This window comes from Syzygium oleosum, unplaced genomic scaffold (genome assembly GCF_021117445.2).
Source record: "Syzygium oleosum isolate NSW1041296 unplaced genomic scaffold, Sole_v2.1 Sole_v2.15, whole genome shotgun sequence".
Classification (NCBI taxonomy): Eukaryota; Viridiplantae; Streptophyta; class Magnoliopsida; order Myrtales; family Myrtaceae; genus Syzygium; species Syzygium oleosum.
The window spans coordinates 2,909,793-2,931,237 of NW_026607499.1; the positions used below are offsets into that span (position 1 = coordinate 2,909,793).

Below are 21,445 nucleotides of genomic sequence, written 5' to 3' on the forward strand. Positions count from 1 at the left end.
TGGGCCTATGGACTTCATGGCTTCTTTATATAGCTATTACATATGCCCATTCGATAGCTCTCCACAGATAAGAAGGTTTCATGGACCATCTGCAAACTTCTGCCTGAACAACCCGTGGAATTTTAAGTTTTCCAGAACAATTACTGCCTAACAGGAGGATAAGTCGGACAAAAGCAATAATATCAGTAGAACTTCCAACTGCAGAAGTTGCCAGGAACACGAGACCTATCCGTGTAATGCATTAGTAGGGTCCAGAACAAGAAAATTTCGAGATACTGCGGAGCAGAAGAGACTAAGCAAATTAGACATTACGATAAAGTCAATTGTTATGTTCACATCCCCTCTTGCCAATGGAAAAAGCTCAAAACTCTAGCAGGAGAGGCCTTATAAAAGGCAAAGGCTTAGCTGGGTTTCATCACTACAAATATTTCGGAAATTTCTATACTAAACCAGAAGATGAAGCATATTGATCGTAATCTCCTCCTAAGAAGCTAATGTCATTGTTGATAGGAAAATCCAGCAGCAGCTGCAACGCAGTGTCTGATGAATCTTCTAATGCACTAGAGCCGGAAGACTCTGTCCCTGCAGCCATTAGTTGAACGTAGGATTTGCACCTCTTGTATTCCTTATCGTCGTCTCCGTCATTTGTGGCAGCAGCAGAACCACCCAAGGAGGGACCCATTTCGGCGCTGATGGCTGAATTGGATTCACACTTCACAGATGAAGATGCCGGAGAAACTGGGCTTCTTCCCATTTCTATGTTTATCTTTCTGAATGATTCTCCAACTTCTGAATTCCATAGCCGGAGGAAATGGTCGGCGTCAGCTTTTTGCAGAGGAAGTGGATTAAACAGGATGGACTCCCTAGAAAGCCGAGCTTCAGCTTCAAGCCGAGCACTTTCCCACTGTGCCATGTGACGCATGGTTGTAGATGTGGGTGAGTTTGTCATAGGGCCTCGGGCTACGAAGGGTTCATGAGTCTGGGGGTCGAGGCCCATGCAAAGAAGACGCTTCTTTAGATGGGTGTTCCACAGGTTCTTGATCTCATTGTCCGTTCTTCCGGGAAGTTGAGCAGCAATGGCAGCCCACCTGGGCACCCGAATGGAACATGTCAAAGGCCTACACTTATGTTTCCAATCACAATGTGTCCTAATCGTCTATGACAAAAAGAGCAGTTCTAAGATACTTTCAATTACATGTTAAATTTAAAGTAGTAGATACAAACCAAGGGAAAATCAAGTTGCCAACGCTTAAAGCATGTATGGGACATTGTATAGCAACAAAATAAACAGCCTAATGTAAGTAAGAGTTCAAAAGATGCTATCTGGAATTCCAACACAACCTTCACAAGCTTAAGAATTCGCCACATAAGCTAAATTATTTGCTCATCGTGGATAGCGTCGGTATTCTGGGTTCTTGACCAAAATTTGCATCTAGTAAAGATAATATGTACCGATCATCAACTTGCTTAGGCAGAACAAAATGTTCGAGAGTCGAGCCACTATCGATCTTCCAAGACTTAAAAGGACAAGTGCCATAAAACAACGGTAACTGATATAACCCCAAAAGGGTACCTTCCATTCTATTAGCTATTCACGATCCAAATGCAAGCAGAAGTTTTATTATCTCTACTCAACTAAGCCAACCATATCCACTGAGCTGGTTATGCAGCCTAAGCACCAGGCATGAGTCTCCGAAAGTGTAAGATAGGTACCTGTTACCGAGTATTCCATGAAGCTGAATGACAAGCTTCTCCTCGTCGGGAGTAAAAGGGCCACGTTTTATGTCTGGCCTGAGATAGTTCGTCCACCTTAGCCGACAACTCTTGCCGCAACGAAGAAGACCTATCAAGCAGCAACGGCAGAACCATCACCAGTGTATGAACTCACAATATCAGCATATGTAAGAAGCCTTCTAGTGCAAAACTATGTTTGACTACCAACTATGTTCTCATACAGATGCACAACACCACTTAAAAGAACGCTACTTTTGCCCATTCTCAAACTCTCTGAAGCAAAAAGATCGCAACTTCGCCTTTGGAACCACACTAATTCCTCTTATAAGACAGGTTTCTAAGAGGCCCTTATGGTGATCAAACACTCAGTAAACCGAAAAAAGAACAAAAAGGGACAAAGTTAGAAGAAGAAGAAGAAGAAGAAGAAGAAGAGAGAAGAGGAGGAGAGAAGTGCTGACCAACCTGCAAGCTTGGGGAGAGAACGCCAGCTTCCATGGCCATTCTGTCTGATAAACTCGACAAGAATCTCATCTTCCTCGGGTGTCCATGGCCCTTTCTTCAAATCCTTCTTGTCACAGCATGGTGTCCTTCCCATTTTCTCTCTCTCTCTCTCACTCAAGAAGTTATCGCAACATTACCCAAAAAAAAGAATACCCAGAGATAATCAAGAAACGCCTCTGAAGCTCTTCAGTCCGCGAGTGAAACAGAGCAAATGAAGTACAGAGTAGTAGTAAAATGACTATCTCTGAGAGAGAGAGAGAGAGAGAGAGAGAGGAGAGACAAGAGGATCATGTAACATGCGAGGAGTTTGCTAAATGCCCATGTCGAGTTATTACATCTGGGGACGGATCGACATTGAACTGAACACAACTTCTGGGAAGTGGAAGGACGATCGGCGAGCTTTAAGCAGCGGAGTGCATTAAATAGGACTTACTTTTGCTGGGAGAGACATTAATGGCTAACGCATCACGTATTTAAGCGATGTATCGCGTTGGTCCTACCAGTAGTGCTCGTAGCCCAGAGCAAACGAAGGGATTTGGGAAGAAGAAGGAAGGAGAGGACTGAATATCTTGAATCATCATCATCATCATCACTCAACGGGTCACAAGTCTCTGAAGCTCTTGTGCAGAAAAATGAAAACCCATCAAAGCGGGCTTTCCCTTTTTTGGGAGGGAGGTTTTCAACTGGGTGGGAAGAGGTAAAGAAAGCGAAACCACGTGAAGTGACAATCAAGAGGGTTGCATTAATGGTGGGTGTTCTTGAAGAGAGCGAGAGAGGAATGAGATCTCAGGAGAGAGGTGAGTGTGTCCTGTCATTAATGGCTCTGGCTCTATGACATGACATGAATGAGGGGGTACGGACACAGTCTGAGGTGACAATCTCCCTCCCTCTCTTCCTCTGCTATCCATTCGTTCATTGATGACTGCCAGCTAGACTGGGATAAATCTGCATATTCATGTTATGGATTTTGTTAACCAGTATCTGGTGCAATGCTGGTTGAGCAATAAACATAAGTTCTGCTGCTTTTGAGTTTTTCATCATATTGTTCTTCTTAGTATTGATCGAATTACTTGATGTTAAATATATCTGTTGTGCAGGATGATTTATGTCTTATGTGGAGAAGCTTTCTGAGGCTGGATGCGAATCTATGGTGAACACTATGAGCCTGTTTCTGTACTGCTTCAGCTCAAGAGGAGAACTTCCATGGATCTGGAGTTCTCTTCTCAAAGAATGTGTGCGCCTATGATCGTAACAATAAGTACGCAGAGATGTTAAGGATACATGCCTCGTCGAAGGATGTCGGGAAGCATCTCGGCCTTCCTCGCACGCACTGAGAGAGTTAACTCACGACCGTTCGACTGTGTCTTTGAAAAGGTGGTAAATAAACTTATAAGGTGGAAATCATGTGCAATTCACAAATATCGTGCCGAGGGTGAAGACGGATCCGCTAAAATAAACAATATAGTCCTAGTTTAAATCGATTCCATCGCGAACGCAAAAGTCGAACCATAAATTTAGGAATAGCAGGAATCAATAGCTTATTCACAAATAAATAAATAAATGTATGTTTGCGAGAGGGACAAGCCATTCAATGGTGGAAAGAGATGTCAAGAAACAGGGGAAGAAGGGGATAATAAATGCGGTCAAAACCCACGAAACTCAGAACAGGAAAGCTCCTCCTCCGCACCATGTCTGTCTGTTGACTCAGCTGAGTTTTGCGTGCTCGGTTGAGTCACGCAGTCTCTCTGGCACTCCCTGTTTTCAGATAAACATTCTGATCTTTTCTTGCTCGGGAAAAAGATAAAAAAAAAAAAGGGTTCACAAACTAACAAGCAAGCAAGCAAACAAACAAACAATCGCTCGGGTACTATACGGGTCAGTCTACGGTCCTTATACGAGCTCCGCGGCTTTTGCCATTAAAATGAAATGCAACAGATGTTAACCCTATGGCCGGATTTCAGCGCGAACGGCGGTGGTACTCTGTTTTTCAATCCAATGACGGAATCGGTGAAGGCACGGTGCCCATGAAAGAGCATAGACTCTTGCGCGCGGTTAAACTGTCGATGCAGTATATCCTCCGGATTTCATTACATTCTCATCCGCCTGTGTATGAATTTGATCGCTTAAGCAATTTAGTTCATCATTTTCCCCTACCTTTGGCACGATATCAACTCCCCATGCAAAACGGGCAGTGCGTACACGAACTCCATCGATCAATCGCTTCAAATATAATGTGTCCCGGACGAGCGTAAGTCTTGGTTCGTGCTATAAAGGGACGAACAGTTGTTAATCCCAGGGGTGAGCATGATTCTAAGGTGGAACCTGAACCTGAGAATCTGATCAGTGGGAACTTATAGGCTTCAGGTTTCAAGGTATGCAGGGTATGTTCCAAGTTCAAAAAATTGGAAAACATGTTTCGACGGGTATATTCTAGGTAGGTGGAACCTGAAACCTAAAAATTAAATAAGTTTTTTGTGTTTTTTCTTGATCTATATCTTCACGTAATCTTGCGGTGTTTCATGGTATTAGATGATGGGTATATAATCTAAAACCACTAGTCTGAACTTTCATTTGATGACTCGTTAATGTTTCATATTCTTCATGTTTTTAAATATAAGTTGTTATCAGTGGATCATAGCAGCAAGTTGTGGTCATTAAAGGTGATGATTCACTACAATTGTTCAGTTAATAATACAAATGGAACCTATATAGACTCTAGAATCGACGTAGAACCTCTGATAGGATAGATTCCAGGTTTCAAAAACATGAAAAACTTATTCTCATGAGTAGATTCCAAGTGAAACATGTACGGAACATGAAACTGCTCACATCTAGTATCGATTCACACAATAACTTCTCATTTTAATTATATTTATTTAAACCGTAATGCCAGAAAAACTAGTCTTTTGTATTCTCTTTGGTAAATGACAAGCCTATTCGATATTGTTGTGTTCATTTTCGATTTTTTTAACTAAAAATGAATGAAAAAAAAAAAAAAACCTATTAGACCTTGAAATCGACCCTGAAACCTGTGACTGGTAAGTTCCAAGTTCCAAAAAATGAGAAATCTATACCCGAAAATAGGTTTCAAGTTTCAAGTAGAACATGTTAGGAACCTAAAATCGCTCACCGCTAGTTAATCCTAGTCCTGCTTTAGCCAGTGTCGGAAAAGGTTATGCACGAAAGTTGCCACAACAAAGCCAGAAAACAGAAAATGTATGTAGATGCAGGCCGGCATACAACATCCACAATCTCTTTTGCAACAAAACTTGATTCGAATGCTCGAGAGAGAATTATGATTCACAGTTTTCCAAGCCCGGCCAATACTAGCAAGTCCCATTAGACATCAAGAAACCAAAACGATTTGGCAAGTTACTGGCAACGAATTCCTGAAACAGGACATTTTGGGAAAGAGGATAGTAGTCAGATGAAACACAGAAATAAACCTACCTTGGTCAATCTAAAACAAAAAGAACAGAGAGAGAGGCTGGAAGTTAAATAAGTCAAAACGAAAACAAAAAAACAAAAAACCAAAAATAAAAAAAAAAAGAGGAGGAGAAGAAGCAAGAGATTAGACCCAAGGTACATCTGTCCACAGTGATCAATCTTTCTAAAACAAAGGGAACAAGAACATTCGAGACGATACAGGAGAAAACAAGAGGGAAACGTCTCTTGAGGAAATTCAAAGGTAAATCGAACCCATACGTCTTCCCGAGACTTGTGTAGATCACCTACCAACTCTCAGGAATCTCCTGATATAAATCCGGGTTACACAATCCAGACACCATTAAAACCATCATTAACACTCATATTTGGGCGTCCACCAAAATGTCTTCTCATATTAATCCCTCACAATTTACCCTTCCACAAGCTGCCCGCGCCCACTTATTGAATCCGGCAGCTTCATTGGCCCCTGAAAGCAGGAGAGGAGATATTAGCAACGTGTTAATAGTAAATTGAATCCAGCATACCGCACAAATCTTATTTGGATTAGTCCGATTCATGCTATATATACATAAGCGCGTGTACATCTCTGTCACTATAACACTATTATTGTCCAATGCTTATTATATCATCAAATCGTAATTTCAATTTGTATTACTTTATCCATTCCTCGGCATGGAGTCCTCATCTCAGAAGAGATCTTGATCCTCCATTAACCACAAAAAGGAAGTGCACATTTAAATCCCGAGTCGTATAAATCTTTGATTTGCCGTTTATTCCAAACCTTCGACCCATTCAGCTACAACTCCTCGTAAAAATTGAGGTTACAAATTGATACTTTACAAATCTTGTAAAGAATGTCAAAAAAGAAAAACATAATGGACAGAAAACCATGCACTGTGCTATAAAAAGAAAATGCAGTCATTCGAGCTCAGCCCACTGACTACCAATCAATGATTAATGAAAACTCTTTCGCTTTGTACACAGAGACTGAACCTTATTCGTACAAATGATGAATGAAGGCACCTTCAGACCAAAGTTATAGCAAAATAATTATTAGCTACACAAAAACATTTCAAGCAAAGTCTCGAAATTTTACATAAAATAATTCACATGATAATACCAACTAAAAAACAACCCCACAGTCCATCACTCACCATTTCCAAGTCGGTACTGCACCAAGATTTCTCCCATATATCACCGACAATAAATTGCCTGATCAATATGTGGAGGAATCTGTTTTATCTCAGTTCCAAGTTCTTGCTCAATCCTATACCTGTACGAAAAATTGAGGCACATTATCAGTTACTGTTTGGCTCGCAATTCCAGACAGATGAGGGAATGAAATGCATACAAGTTGAAGCGATCCTCATATGTGATAAGATTGACAGCTAAACCTAGGTGGCCAAATCTTCCTGAACGACCAACCTGCACATGAAACGAAGAGAACTTGTGATGCTTCACATTAGCGGATAGGGAGGGAAAGAGGAGGAGCACAGAGAGAGAGAGAGATAGAGAGAGAGAGAGAGAGAGAGAAAGAGTCTCCCAACATTACCCTGTGCAAGTAAGTTTCAGAGTTCTTGGGGAAATCAAAGTTAATAACGACATTCACAGCTTGAATGTCAATACCCCTAGTGAATAGATCTGCAATGTTACCAAATACAAAGGAAAAAATTCATCAGATCCGACTAGAGAAGTAAAAGAATAAGCAAACAATTATTTCAATGAATAAAACAAATCGATGCCACCATATAATCACAACACCCCCAGAACCACCAAAGAAGAGCAGCATAAATTAACCATCAAAAGCCACATCTCTCAAATAACTTCGATTTGTTGCCCCTAAGAGTGTTTAATACCTTGGACATACAGAAACTATGCTGTAATCAAACTCCTAGCAGCCTACCACTCAAGTATTAACATCAAATCACAAACAGCTAACTAAATCCTAAAACCTACTGTAAGAAAATAACAATTTCCACCCAATCCCCCGCTCAAAACAACAAAGAGAGAGAAAACCCAAACCCAGATGAAACTGAAGATACTTATGCTACTTTTTTTTTTTGGACATCAGATACTTATGCTACTTTAATCGTGATGAAATTGGAGAAAAAATGTACAGAGAAATTCACTCTGTAACAATTTGCATGTCAAGTACAAACACATCAGCTTGCACATCCATAGTAAAAAGTAGCACAAAGTAACCAACAGGACACACCAACAACATACCAGTACAAACAAGATTTCTGCAGGCACCATTACGGAAATCGTGAAAAACTCTGTTCCGATGGTCTTGCAGCATCTTGGCATGAATGTAGAAACAAGAGTAGCCGAGTTCAGTTATTTTCTTGGCTAAAAGCTCCACCCGATTGACTGAGTTGCAAAAAATGATCGATTGGTTGATTTGAAGCTGGAGATAGAACAATGTCTTTGTCACAAATGGTCCAAATCATAAGAGGGAAAATTTCACGAAATCATCAGCAATTAGAACAAACCTTTGAGAACAGTGTGTTGAGACAATGCACCTTCTGCCGTTCTTCAACAAAAGCATAATATTGAGTAATACCTTTCAGTGTGAGCTCGTCCATAAGGTTAATAACATAAGGTTTCTGCAGATATCTATCCTTGAAATACTTCACAGTAACAGGAAATGTGGCTGAATACATCAAGATTTGACGAGTGCCTGGCAAAAATCGAATCAGTTGCTCCACCGATGGTTGAAATTCTGGTGACAAGAGCTTATCAGCCTGAAATACATAGATGCACATACATTAGATCTTTGGAATTCAATTTCTATAGGTGAAAATTTCTATAGCTTAGCAACAACCAAGGATTCCATTTTAATTTAAGAAGGAATAAACTATGAATGAAAACGAACAAGGAAAACAGGTCTGTATCCTCCCCGACACATACAAATAAGTTAAGTTGAGAACAAGAACACACATAGCTTAGCAGCTTGAGCAGCACAATTGGCATTAGAAAAAGAGTTGTGGAAAAGAATACAGTACCCCGCGAATGGAACTTTCATCTACTAGAACTGAAATCTGAACCGTAATGGCAACACAAATCACCAAGTTAAATCAGCAGATTATTACCTCATCCATAACAAGCATTGAACAATCTTTCATTATGCACACTCCCTTCTTTGCAAGATCCAAGATTCTTCCAGGTGTTCCAACAAGTAAATGAACAGGTTGATACAAACGCATAATATCATCCTTTAAGCTTGTTCCACCAGTGGTCACCATCACTTGAATTTGCAAGTGCTTCCCAAGCTCCTTACATACTTGTGACGTCTGAAGAGCCAATTCCCGGGTTGGAACGAGTATGACAACTACATCAAATGAAAGAGTTATCACATAAGTCACAAGCAACTGCATCAAATAACACATGTCACTAGACGACTTACTGACAACAGTATGCCAAACTTATTATTTCAGCATCACAAACTTTTTTATTTTCACACCGAAGTCACCTAATGAGTATAGTTGTGAATATGAAAAAAATGCTACTGGTACAGGCTAAACGAAGCTTAAGTGAAGCAAGATCTCTTAATTAATAGTGTATCATTTTGGTTCAAGGGCATTGTGCAGCCTGATTGCCAAAAATAAAGCTAAGCTACAAAACTTTTCAAAGTTTTAGGTGCTATAGCTTATGTTGGAGACAACTGCAAAGAGAATCAACAATTTAAGTTGAGCTCTAATGATCTTGGAGTCAACCTAAATTTGCCAATCACGCAACATGAAAGATAGCCTTTTAGGTACTGGCAGAAGCAAAGCTCATCAAGTCAAAAGAGCCCAAGACAATGCCTAAAATCCTTAGACCAAATCAGATTCCGCCTCCATGGTGAACATGGAGTTTAGAGTAGGCAATGGCTAATTCCAATATAATCTAAGCAACCCTTCTGGCTTATTCTTCTCAGTTTAAGGCAGAGGCTAATTCCTATATATCAACTGAAAGCAGCATTACAAATTTCACATACTATCCAAAATAATAAAAAACAAGATACAACACAAACCTTGAATAACATTGTTATCTTGATCAATCTTTTCCAAGGCAGGAATGCAGAATGCAGCAGTTTTTCCAGTTCCATTTTTAGCTCTAGCAAGAATGTCACTACCAGTTAGAGCAATTGGAATGCTTTCTTCCTGGATAGGAGAAGGTCTTTCAAATCCTTTCTCATAAATACCCATAAGGAGCTCGCGCTTCAGAAAGTAGTCCTCGAATTCATTTCCTTTAGTTGCTGTCACATCCTGTAGTCAAATTCAGAAGTTAAGAGATGGAACCTTTCAATGTGGGATCTAAAATATCCAAATCAATAATGAAAAAACATCTTCTGTCACAGATTTCCTAACCATCCGTCCATTTCATCTCACACAAATAAGTTAGAGAAACATCAAAACTAAGTATCCAGGAGCAATTACTAGTATCAACTTTGTTAAAGTTGGATAGAAAAATGAGGAGACACTGCATAAACTGAAAAGAATAAGCCAGAAGGATGTATTGCTCTCAGCTTTAGACAATAAGGGCCTGTTTGGCAACTTGCCAAATAGTGATTGATTCTGTTCTTTTGTTCCCAGAATCAATTTGGGAACAGAAATCCGTTTGTTAAATTTTTTGTGCCCAGAATCAGTTTTGGAACAGAATCAAAAAAAAAAAAAAAGTAGCTTCTTGATTCTGGAACAATTTTTTCAGAATTGATTCTTCTTGGTTTTTTTCTTTTTTTTGGTTGTTCTTCGGCCCTGCCACCCACCGGCCGCCGGCCACCGCCACCAGCCGCCGGCGAGGGCGTCGCGACCCTCACCGGTGGCCGGAGAGGGCGCCGACGAGGGCGTCGCTGCCCTCACCGGTGGCCGGAGAGGGCGATGCGGCCCTAGCCGGCCCTGGCCTGTGGCCGGTCGCCGGCGCCGGCCATGGCCAAGAAAGGAAGGGGAAAGAAAGAAAAAAAAAAGAGAAAAAAAAGAAATAAATATTAAAAAATTCAAAATATTATTAATAAAAAGAAATTTTGTGTAGTTACCAAACGCATTTCTGTTCTTTTTCTATTCTAAGAACAAAAATTTTGGGCAGTTACCAAACGCATTCAAATGCTTAGAAATTATTTCCAGGCACAGAATCAAAAAGAATCATTTTTGCCTAGAATCAGATTCTGGGCACAGAATGGTTGCCATGCGCAGCCTAACTGGCACCACCTTAAATCGTTTGACAATAAAAGCTACTAAAAACTACCAAATGAGGGTATCATATTGTTCACCCCAATAGAGTAACTATGCTGCCTCCCATCCCAAATTTGCCAAAAGGCCATATGTCATCAGTATCAATCTTTACTGTAACTGCAGAATCCTTGACTAATTCAAGCCGCTGCTTGGGCAAAATGGGTGGGTGTGCATGTGTGCGTGCGTGTGCATGTGCGTGCGTGCGTGCGTGCGTGTGTGTGTGAGAGAGAGAGAGAGAGGGAGGTGGGGTGACCAACTTTTAGGATAAAAAAAGTCAGAGGACATATTAGCTAATAGTACGAGCCAAACACTAGCATATGTCAAGTACAAGTAAAACAATGAGCTCTCCTCTCACCATGCTTAGAGCAAATAAAAAGGAATCGAACATTCAAAGTTCTCATACCTTCAACTTCAACGAAGAATCAAACATATGTATATTTATAAGAAACTGAAACAATTGCCATTCCCAGGCTGATATGTGCCTCATACCTCTGTCCTGTAGCGTGTATCAGGTGGTGGTATCTTTAGCCTTGCCTTCCAATCTTGTGAACTAGAGGGAAAAGCATTAAACGTCAGTATAAAATAACAAGCTCGTGAGATGAAAACATCAACAATGAAAGAAGAACAAGCATGCATACACAAAAAGCTTTCCTGCTATTGGCAGGGAAAAGTTTCAAAAAAGGCATAAATATAGGTATTTCTGCAGAATTCCATAGATTGGCTAAATAACCTTCAACTAGTCGATTAAAAAGAACCTTCCGAGAAATAAGGTCAAATTATCATAAATTCCTGTAAAAAGACCCAATTTCACATTGTCCCTAACTATAGCGAGTGTTACAAAGGACATATTCCCAGCTCAAAATCTCGATGAAAATCATGTTTTCAGCTCAAATTTGAAAAAAAAAAAAGAAGTTTCACAGGCCACAGATGCGGAAGAAGCTACATAGTCATACTTTGCTGTTCCAGAAATGATATATGAGGAAGAGATATCTTCCACCAAATTGGCCGAAAGATCAGATTTTGTTGGATGGAAAGTTGAGACTAGCCTTTTGTAACACAAGTTAGGTAAACGATGAGAAAGCGATCTCTCTACCAAAATAGGTAATTCACAAACTTCCCAAAGCTCCACTGCACTCTCTCATACAAATAAATCGCATGCATGACTTTTCTCAATAGATGCAAATGGAATCCTTCGCTGAGAGGTAAACGATTAAACCCTTTTAAGAAACGAAGTTTTTTTTCGGAATATTAAGAAAAATTGAGAAACTTAACACAAAGGCGGAAAAATAAATATCGTAAGTAAATAACTCCAAGTTGTTCTATCATTATCAGCTGTAGCAAAGAAAGGAACTTCATAGAAGTCAAAATATGAAAAAATAGATGTGCCCAGACACGATATTTAATTGGTTAAGTCTCCAATTTTTTTCTATAACTTTCTCGATTTTGCAAGTTTGTTATACAGGAAAGTTCCTACAAAGATCAGACTAACGACGTACACGATACTCGAATTCTTAAATCGAAGTTTCCGAAGTTTCCACGTCTAGGAACTTAAAACGTGTAAGGTAGCAACTTCAAATCACTAAAATATCTATTCGTGAAACCTCGGATAAGCAAGTGACGGCACACACAAGCCTCAATGCCTCTAGCAATGTCATGGCAAGGTCAGCATGGACACAACTAATCGAAACATTCCACTCATAACCAAACACAAGTTGCAAGACATTCACTTTCGACCACAAATTCAGCACCGACACAACTAATCGACATACTCCACTCATAATCTAATCTCCACGGACACACTGACCGCACAGAAATAGAACACACGAGCACACGTGCATTGCAGCGAGTATAATGCACCTTGAATCGTCGGCCTCTGACTGCACCGTCTTCTCGACCTCATCGACTGTTGAATCCACGCTTCCTAATTGAGTTCTCCTAAGCCACTGCTGATGCTGCTGATGCTGCTGATGCTGATGCTGCTGATGCTGTTGCTGCTGATGCTGCTGCTGTTGGTGGTGATTCTGCTGATACTGCGTCGGCTGTCCTAACTGGCCTCTCTGCACATACTGCGGCTGAGGCGTCCTCGTCTGGAACGCAGGGCCCGCGTTCACGCCCCTGCCTGCGCCGATTCCCGGCGGATACCTAGCTCTATTGTTCATCATCGCTAACCACGAATCCACTAAAAAAAGGAAAGCTAACAACTACCCCTTCCTGTGTATACACAAACTGGCGAACGAACCAAGACTACACCTAACGCTCCTCTGCCTGCCGAAAAGAAAAAGACAGAAAATCTGCTAAAACCGAACGTCCGGCGCCCTATACAGACTCGAAACGGAAGCCGAAAGCAAAACGCCCGCTAGCTTCTAGGGTTTTGGGGGGGGCGCGGCCGAGCGCGGGTCGATTGGAGGCGGAAACCGTGGGTACAAAAAGAGGCTGCCACTTCCAACGGACACGGCGGCGATTTGGGAAACCCTAAGGACGATCCGGCGGCGAAGGCAGGAGAGGGAGGGAGGGAGGGAGGGGGAGAGAGAATCGCGCACCGAGAGAGAGAGTTGTTTGTACAGATCTAGGGCAAATGCTCGCGAATCGAAGCGAGGAATGGCGAGGAGGGGGAGCGAATCAGAGCGCGCGAGAGCTGCGGCCGGAGCGATTGTTCATGATCTTCTTCTCCTCCTTCTTCTTCTTCTTCTCTCTGTCTTTTTGCCTGCGAAGAAGCTCGAAATGATGGCGATGACGATGAAGATGACGATGGATGTTTGGGGGGGAGAAGGGAGTGGTTTCTCTTTCCCTTCCCCTTCTTCTTCTTCTTCTCCGTCTCCTAGGGCGTCAGAGGAATTGTGGGTGAATTGCGGAGAAGGCCCTGAATTCTTGTGTATTTGTGAAACGGCACCGACTCTGAAGAGATCTTGGGCTTTTGAGGACGTGGGATATTTTTTTTGACTTTTCCAATCGAGCGCCGGTCAATTTGAATATCAAAAGAACTTCTCGATGTGCGCATGACAATCATTCTGTGCCCGGGAACTATTTCTGAACAAAAATAATTTTTTTTATTCTGTGCCCGGAAATAATTTCTGTGCATTTGAAGGCGTTTGGTAAACTGTTCAAAATTTCTATTTCTGGAATAGAAAAGAACAGAAATGCGTTTAGTAACTACACACAAATTTCATTTTATTAATAATATTTTAATAATATTTTGAATTGTTTAATTTTTTTTTCTTTCTACCCAGGCCATGGCCGGTCGCCAGCGACCAGCCACAGCCCAGGGTCGGCGAGGGCGTCACGCCTCGCCGCCGCCGGCGGAGGCGAGGTCCCCTCGCCGGCGAGGCGAGGCGGACCCTCGCCGCCGCCCCGGGCGAGGGTCGGACCCCGCCGCCCGGGCGAGGCGGCTCCCGTCGGTCATGGCGAGGTAGGCCTCGCCCGGATCCGGGCGAGGCCGACCTCGCCGTCGTGACTCAGCGGCGAGGCTCGGCCTCGCCCGGATCCGGGCGAGGCCTACCTCGCCATGACCGACGGGAGCCGCCTCGCCCGGGCGGCGAGGGTCCGCCTCGCCCTCGCCGGCAGGGGGACCCTCGCCTCCGCGGCGGCCGGCGAGGACCATGACGCCTCGCCGGCCTCGGGCCGTGGTCGGACGCCGACCGCCAGACGGCGCTCGCGGCGACGGCCACAACCCAAGAAGAGCAACACAAAAAGAAGAAAAGAAAAAAAGAAAAAGAAAAAAAAACTGATTCTCAAAATTATGCCGAGAAACAAGAAGAAACTTTTTTTTGCTTCTTGTTTCTCTTCCAAAACTGTTTCTCGGCACAAATATTTGCAAAAATGTGCCCGGGAACAAAAAGTTTACTAAACGCATTTCTGTTCCCAAATTATTTCTGGGAACAAAAGAACATAAATTTTCACTGTTTGACACGTTACCAAACGGGCCCTTAGTGTGCGTTTGGTATAGGGGTGTGCAAAAGAACCGGGATCCGCCCGGAACCGCCCGGAACCCGACCGGAACCGGTGGTTCCCAAGGGAACAGGTCCGGCTCCCGGTTCCAATTTTTTGGAACCGGTACTGTTTGGGCCGGTTCCCGGTGTGGAACCGCCCACCTGGACCGGACCGGTAATATAATAATAATATATTTTTATTTTTTTTATTTTTTAATTAAAAAAATCTGACCGAAAAAAATTAAAAAAAAGAAGAAAATTTGTTATCATGTTTGAAGCTCTTGTGTAGTTGGGATACCTTGGTCATTTTTCCCAATAATTAATGGGTACCCACTTGATTTATGGATGATGTGGTTAATATAATCGATCATAGTGTAGGAATTGTATGAAAAGTTATGTTCTTTTCCTTTTATTCTGTTGATCCGATGTTGGTCCACAGATTTTTTTTTATTTGTCTAGGAAAACTTGTTGAGACCGGCTCCATGGACCCGCCCAAGGACTGGACCGGACCGGCGGTCCGGTTCTCGGGCACGTCCATGGAACCGACGGGCGGTTCTTTGTTCCAATTTTTGGAACCGATCCTGTAGCGGGCGGTCCACGGTTCGGGGATGGGAACCGCCCACCCGGACCATGCACACCCCTAGTTTGGTAACAATTTTGTTCTCGAAAATAATTTCTACTCAGAAATAATTTTTTTATTCCATTCTCGGAAATAATTTCTAAACATTTGAAGGCGTTTGGTAACTGCCCAAAATTTATATTCCTGGAATAGAAAAAGAATAGAAATACGTTTGATAACTACACAAAATTTCTTTTTATTAATAATATTTTTAATTTTTCTTTTTTTTCTTCTTTCCCTTCCTTGGCCCATGGCCAGTTCGCCGGCCACAGGCGAGGGCCACCCTCGTTGGCTTCGGTGAGTGCTGGACCCTCGCCACTTGGGCGAGGGTCGCCCTCGCTGGATCTGGCGAGGGTTGGACCCTCGCCACTGCCCTCGCGGCCTAGGCGAGGGTTGCCCTTGTCAGATCCGGCGAGGGCGGCAAGAGGCTTGGGCAAGGGCGGCCCTCACTCAGGCTGTGATCTGCCCTCGCCAGCCCTGGCGTGTGGCCGGCGGCCGGTGACTAGCCATAGGCCAAGAAAAATGAAGAAGCCAACTAAGAAGCAGAAAAAAAAATCGTTTTCATTTCTGATTCTTGTTCCTAAAATCAAGAAGTAACTTTTTTTTTATTCTTTATTCTGCTCCAAAACTGATTATGGAAACAAATTTGTGCCTAGGAACAAAAAATTTACCAAACGGATTTTTATTCTTTTTTTGTTCCACGGAACAAAAGAATAGAATCAGTCACTATTTCGCAAATTACCAAACGCACCCTTAGTAGAGAGCTCCAGCTCGGAGTTTTTATTTTTTGTTTCATGAAATAACTTTAGCATGATGGAGTAATTATTGGTTCTTATTTAATATTATGCAGATGGAAAATTATGTTATATTGGATTTAGATTTCAAATTTGAGCTCGTGAATTTGAGCTCCGGCTCCATATGATCGAATTCAGTCGAGCTTGAGCTTCATCAAACTAAAAATACGAGGCATTTTGGAGAGTTTTTGGGAAATGCAAATTGACGCAAGATGCATTTGCTCAAGGTAAATAATGTCTGATTAAATGACTTTCGGTGTATTTTTTGCAAAGTAGTTTTGAAGTAAAACAAAAATAAAATAAAAATAAAGGGCATGGCTATTAGAGAATGGAGAGCTTCGAACCATCGTGGAAGCAAATATGGTGAAAGCAATCGGAACCAGCAAGGATCGAACCGTTGAAGAGGCCAACCGAGGCAACGTCATGGGTTGCGTGACCTCGGGCATCCTAAACTCGCGCAAACCCAGTCCTTGACAACCCAGACTTGCAACCACTAATGACCCTCGCCAATCGTCAACAAGCCTTGCGCAACCATTGGCGAAGCGTCAGCTCAGCGACTTAGATCTAGATCTGGAATGCCAATTTTAGAGAGGGAGATGATAAACAGTGATTGTGAGGGCAAAATTGAATACGAAAGTACTAGGGAGGAAAGTTAGAAGGAAAAAAAATATTAGGCGAGGGTTACATTGGGTTAAGGGACTTTAGAAATGCTAACTTTGCCCTAAAAGACTTTGGGAATGCACCAAACACTTCAACTTTGACATAAAGACATTTCAAAACCTCAAATACTTTTGGAAATGCTGCACTAAACGCGCCCTAAAAGAATTTTGCGTTGATATCGAGAGCCTTGTTAAAAGGCGCTCAAAGATTTTCAATGATGCCCTTTTATCGCGCAATCAAAATCTTATCCGAAATTTGTACAAAACAAATGCTTTGTATGTTTCACTGAAAATAAATAATTTGGAAAATATTTTCTTTAGAATGGTCGCTCGTATCGCTTACAAACATGAAATGAACGAAATATATTTTCATCGTCCAAAAAAATGTATGGAAGTAAATTGTTGTCCATAATTAAAACATTTTTCATTGGCACATTATTTCAATCGGTTATTTTTAGAAAAATATTTTTTTTCAAATAATTCATTTTTTTGTAAAACAAACTAAGAGAAATTGCTATAAAATTTTATCGTATTGAAAACATCGAATTTGTCAACCATTTGAATTTACTCTCTCTCTCTCTCTCTCTCTCTCGCGCGCGCGCAATGCATTTTCTTCTTTGAAGTTTGTCTCTTTGGTGCTCATCTTCTCCTTGGGGTTGCTTCAGTTGACCGGTTTGCAGGAATGGAGCGTGTTGATTTCACCGGTGGGGGGCAACGATACAAGAGGATAAACACACTTTCGCTAACGTTATATCATAGAGTTCATCCGCAAGCAACACATTTACTGGTCGTATATAAAATGGATGGATCAAACCTTGGTCGAGCGCGCTTGATACCTGTTAGAAAGTTGCAAGCCCAATCCTGTTGGAACCGCTTGGAACACTAAAGGTTTCGTTTATTTTGCAGTAAATGTGATGTTCCTGAAAAATGTTTTTCAGGAAGTCATTTACTAGGAAAATGACAATATTTTTCGGTGTTTGACTGAAATTTAAAATGAACTAGAAAAATTTTCTGCCGTTTGATATGGAAAATCTGACTTGATTTTCCTCTGTGCAGTCCTTTTAATAATTTTTATTTCTTTTTCAAAAAATTGAATTTTTAATTGTTTTCTTTTTTTCTTTTTCTTTTTTCAGTTTTTTCTTTTCATTTTTTTTCCTTTTTTCCTTCTTCTTTGGCTGCAGGACCGGCCACAGACGAGCTTGCACCTTGCCACAGGTTGACGAGGCTCGAGCTCGCCGTTACTCACAATGCCTTGAGCTTGCTGTAATGAGCTTGAGCTCGCCGAAATTTGGCGAGCTTGTCCCTCACCTGTGGCCAGCACCATGGCCGATCGAAGAAGAAGGAAAATAATAATAAAATAATTGATTTTTTTAAAATATTTTTATTGGAACAAATGTCTCATTAACTAAAGACTCGAACCCGACCGTCAAGCCTCGCTCAACCTTTGTGAAACCGACCACAGCTCAAGTATTGGGGACCTAAGCACGACTTTTATGGACTAGGGCTCAGGTGCCGAGACATTGGGAACGGACACTAGGCCTTCGAACTCAGCCTCGATGGACCCGGGCATGGGTGGTAGGGTCCTAGGCTCGGCCTTGATGGACCATCGAGGCTCGGGCGACAGAGACCTGGTCCTGAATGCCAGGGGCCCAGGAACCAACGTTGAAGTTTCCGTGTCAACGAGTAGAGTTTCAAGTCCAAGCGCCGAAATATAATCATATATTTGTAAAATGTTTTCCGGTTTTCCAAAGAGGAAATCATTTTTCTGAATTTAAACATAGGTTTTCCATTGACTCATTTTCCTAAGCGAATCAAATGCCGAAAAATGAGGAAAATGTTTTCCACGAAATGAGCAGAGCAGAATATTTAATCAATGAAAAATATTTTCATTATCGATAATAATTTATATTTAAATATTTTCGTAGACGATGAAAATATTTTTCGTTCGTTTATTTTTGTGAGCAATACAAGCGATTATTTTTAAGAAGATATTTTCCAAATCATTCATTTTTCGCGAAGCAAAAGAAGCCTAAAAAGACCGAATATAATCTGAAATAGAAAATTAATTTTCGACTTCATGTTGGATAAGAGATGCTATAGTAGTGCATTTTTATTTATTTCTTCTTTTAGTGGGTTCACATTAATATTAATTTAATTGGACAATATATTTTGATATATAATGATCAGGATCAGCAGTGCACTATTAGGAAAAGCTTCCAATGGGAGGCCATTAACAAAAAGTGGGAAAAGGAAAAGGCAGGGCTACATCAATCTCTTTCAGGGCAATACTTTGCAAGTCTTTGCCAAGAAGATAGGGAAGAAGACAGCAACAATCAGAATAAAGCAATGTAATTATATAGTAGATAGAAAAGCCACTTTTTCATTTTCATAGTTCAATCCTCAAGGAATGGCACTTTCCTCCCGATCCTATACTTCATAAAGAAGTAACCCCCGATGCAAGTTCCTGTTAGTGCGCAGACTCGGGTCCCCATCGTTCGTGATTCTATGTCCGACACGATTCGGCGGTGCAGTATTTCATTCTGTCGCGGCATACAGGAGAGACGTTGAGACGCCGTCGCTTTCGTATCAAGAGCAGCTTTCTACCAGAACATCTAGAGCGTCGCAAAGTTTTGCAGGCTTCAACAGTATGTTTCTACCTCGGAAAACTCAGGTTAAGAATGAATAACAATTCGGTATAACAATCTAACTCCGTGAAGTCTAAAATGGCTAAATTTCTATGGGACAATCGATTCTCCAATATACAATTTAGTTCGTGTCGTGTGCAATGAATGCTACAAGGTATTTTATATTACTAGTTAAAGGATGATCGGTTCTCGGACGAGCCAGTTCTAGATTGAGAACTTGACCTTGTGACTCCCGGTTTTATTCGGGAATCGGTCCAACTTTTGTTTTGTCCAGAAAATTTCTAATTTATAATAGAATGTAATCGTTGTGCCATTTCGCTATAAAAATCTATAATGGTCAAGTGATTATAATACCGTGTTTTCGCGTTGAAGACCGTGGTTCGATATTCCATGTGCGCAAAAGCGCATGAACACATCGAGTTGGAAGTCGGATAGTTTGTCTTTAGTTCAAGCGACGGAGACCGCAGATCAGAGCTTATACTTACCATGTAGGCTCGTGATCTTCTGGGCCAATTTTCGAATTTAACTCCGGCCCATCGCGGAAGAAGGGCAAATACTATAGCAGGTTGGATAGCTAAGGCCCATCTGATATATTTGTATCAAATTCAAATGGAGCTTGAGTCTACTTCAAATCCCACCGGATGTCCTAATGCTTAAGTGGGTCACAAGCCTTATTTTATAGTTATAATGTGTATTTCCATAGATAAATAAAATTCTACCTCATGAAATAGGAAAGTGACATTCTTTAATCTTGGGGAAACTCCACCTTAGAGTTTTGTATTATTTGATTCTTCCTTTATTTATTTATTTTAAACAGCCGAGTTCAAGCTTTAAAGTATCGTATTGAGTTGAGCTCGAGTTGGAAAAAGTTTGTATAATGATCTATGTTAATTTGGGTGTGTTCGATAACCTAATTAAGCGCGTTTCGATAGCATTTACCGACTCACATCTTAATTAATTGGTTTAGATCACAAGCCACCTAATGTGTTGAGTAAGAAAAAATTTACTTAATTGATTAAATAAAAAAATAAATTTAATGAAGAGATCTAATCCTACCAATCATGTTGCTAAAACCTATTAATAATATCTAGGATTAATATCACGAAAAACCTTAAATTTGTCCAAATTACCCTAAATTGATTTTTTTACCACCAAAATTCTAAACTGTTAAACCCGTGACAAATTTACATCACAAAAAACCAAAACTGGTACACATGTGACAAATTTACCCTTCGTTAGTTTCTGTTAAATTGTATTAATATAAAAAAAATCACAAACTAGTACACCCGAGACAAACGGAGGGCAAAATTCAAAATTGGCACATCCGTCAACTGCTGTGTGTTATTAAACAGTAAAATTTAACGGAAACTAAATAAGGGTAAATTCGTTATAAGTGTACCAGTTTGGGGTTTTTGGTAGTTAAAAAGTTAATTTTGGATAAATTCGTTATAAATGTACCAGTTTGGGGTTTTTCATGGTATTAATCCTAATATCTACAAAATCCATGTTTGGAAAGAAATTATTTATAGTCATCAATTATCAAACAACTTTTTATTTCCCTCTTCGGCACTCGAAGATCGTTAACACCGAAAGTTTATTAATTCAGTTTCCAACACTTATTTTTCAGTTTTAAAAAACAAAACTGGGCTCAATTAAACCTTCACATCATCATCCCCGCTGAAAAAATTAAAAATCCTAGCTCCGTCGTAATAAATTGAAACACGCGTGTCTAATTCCTTGTGGTTTGCAAGGGGGGCATGATTAGGTTTGCAAGTTCTCACATCTTTTGTGGTTTGGATCCTACGAGGTTAATCGACGCAAATTTTTTTTTGTCTTGCTCCTCTCTTTTATGTAGATGGGTGTACGGTATTGATGAGAATCGAACTTTGGACCTAGTACTCTCGGGC

At 41.0% G+C, this 21,445-nt stretch overlaps 2 protein-coding genes across 2 annotated transcripts; both read right to left on the reverse strand.

Annotated features, from left to right (window-relative positions):
* Positions 1–280: 280 nt before the first annotated feature.
* Positions 281–3,016, reverse strand: LOC115678015 (transcription factor MYB17). The gene is made up of 3 exons (XM_030601288.2): positions 2,197–3,016; positions 1,714–1,843; positions 281–1,088 (listed from the first exon to the last, which is right to left on the reverse strand). Exons 1-3 carry the CDS (start codon positions 2,327–2,329, stop codon positions 440–442), a joined length of 912 nt encoding a protein of 303 aa, XP_030457148.2. The 5' UTR covers positions 2,330–3,016; the 3' UTR covers positions 281–439.
* A 2,790-nt stretch (positions 3,017–5,806) lies between these two features.
* Positions 5,807–13,734, reverse strand: LOC115678155 (DEAD-box ATP-dependent RNA helicase 8). The gene is made up of 10 exons (XM_056318337.1): positions 12,753–13,734; positions 11,385–11,445; positions 9,698–9,932; positions 8,775–9,013; positions 8,175–8,426; positions 7,909–8,089; positions 7,235–7,323; positions 7,034–7,107; positions 6,837–6,955; positions 5,807–6,148 (listed from the first exon to the last, which is right to left on the reverse strand). The coding sequence occupies exons 1-9, from the start codon at positions 13,055–13,057 to the stop codon at positions 6,877–6,879; spliced, it is 1,515 nt and encodes a 504-aa protein (XP_056174312.1). The 5' UTR covers positions 13,058–13,734; the 3' UTR covers positions 5,807–6,148; positions 6,837–6,876.
* Between the last annotated feature and the right edge of the window lie 7,711 nt (positions 13,735–21,445).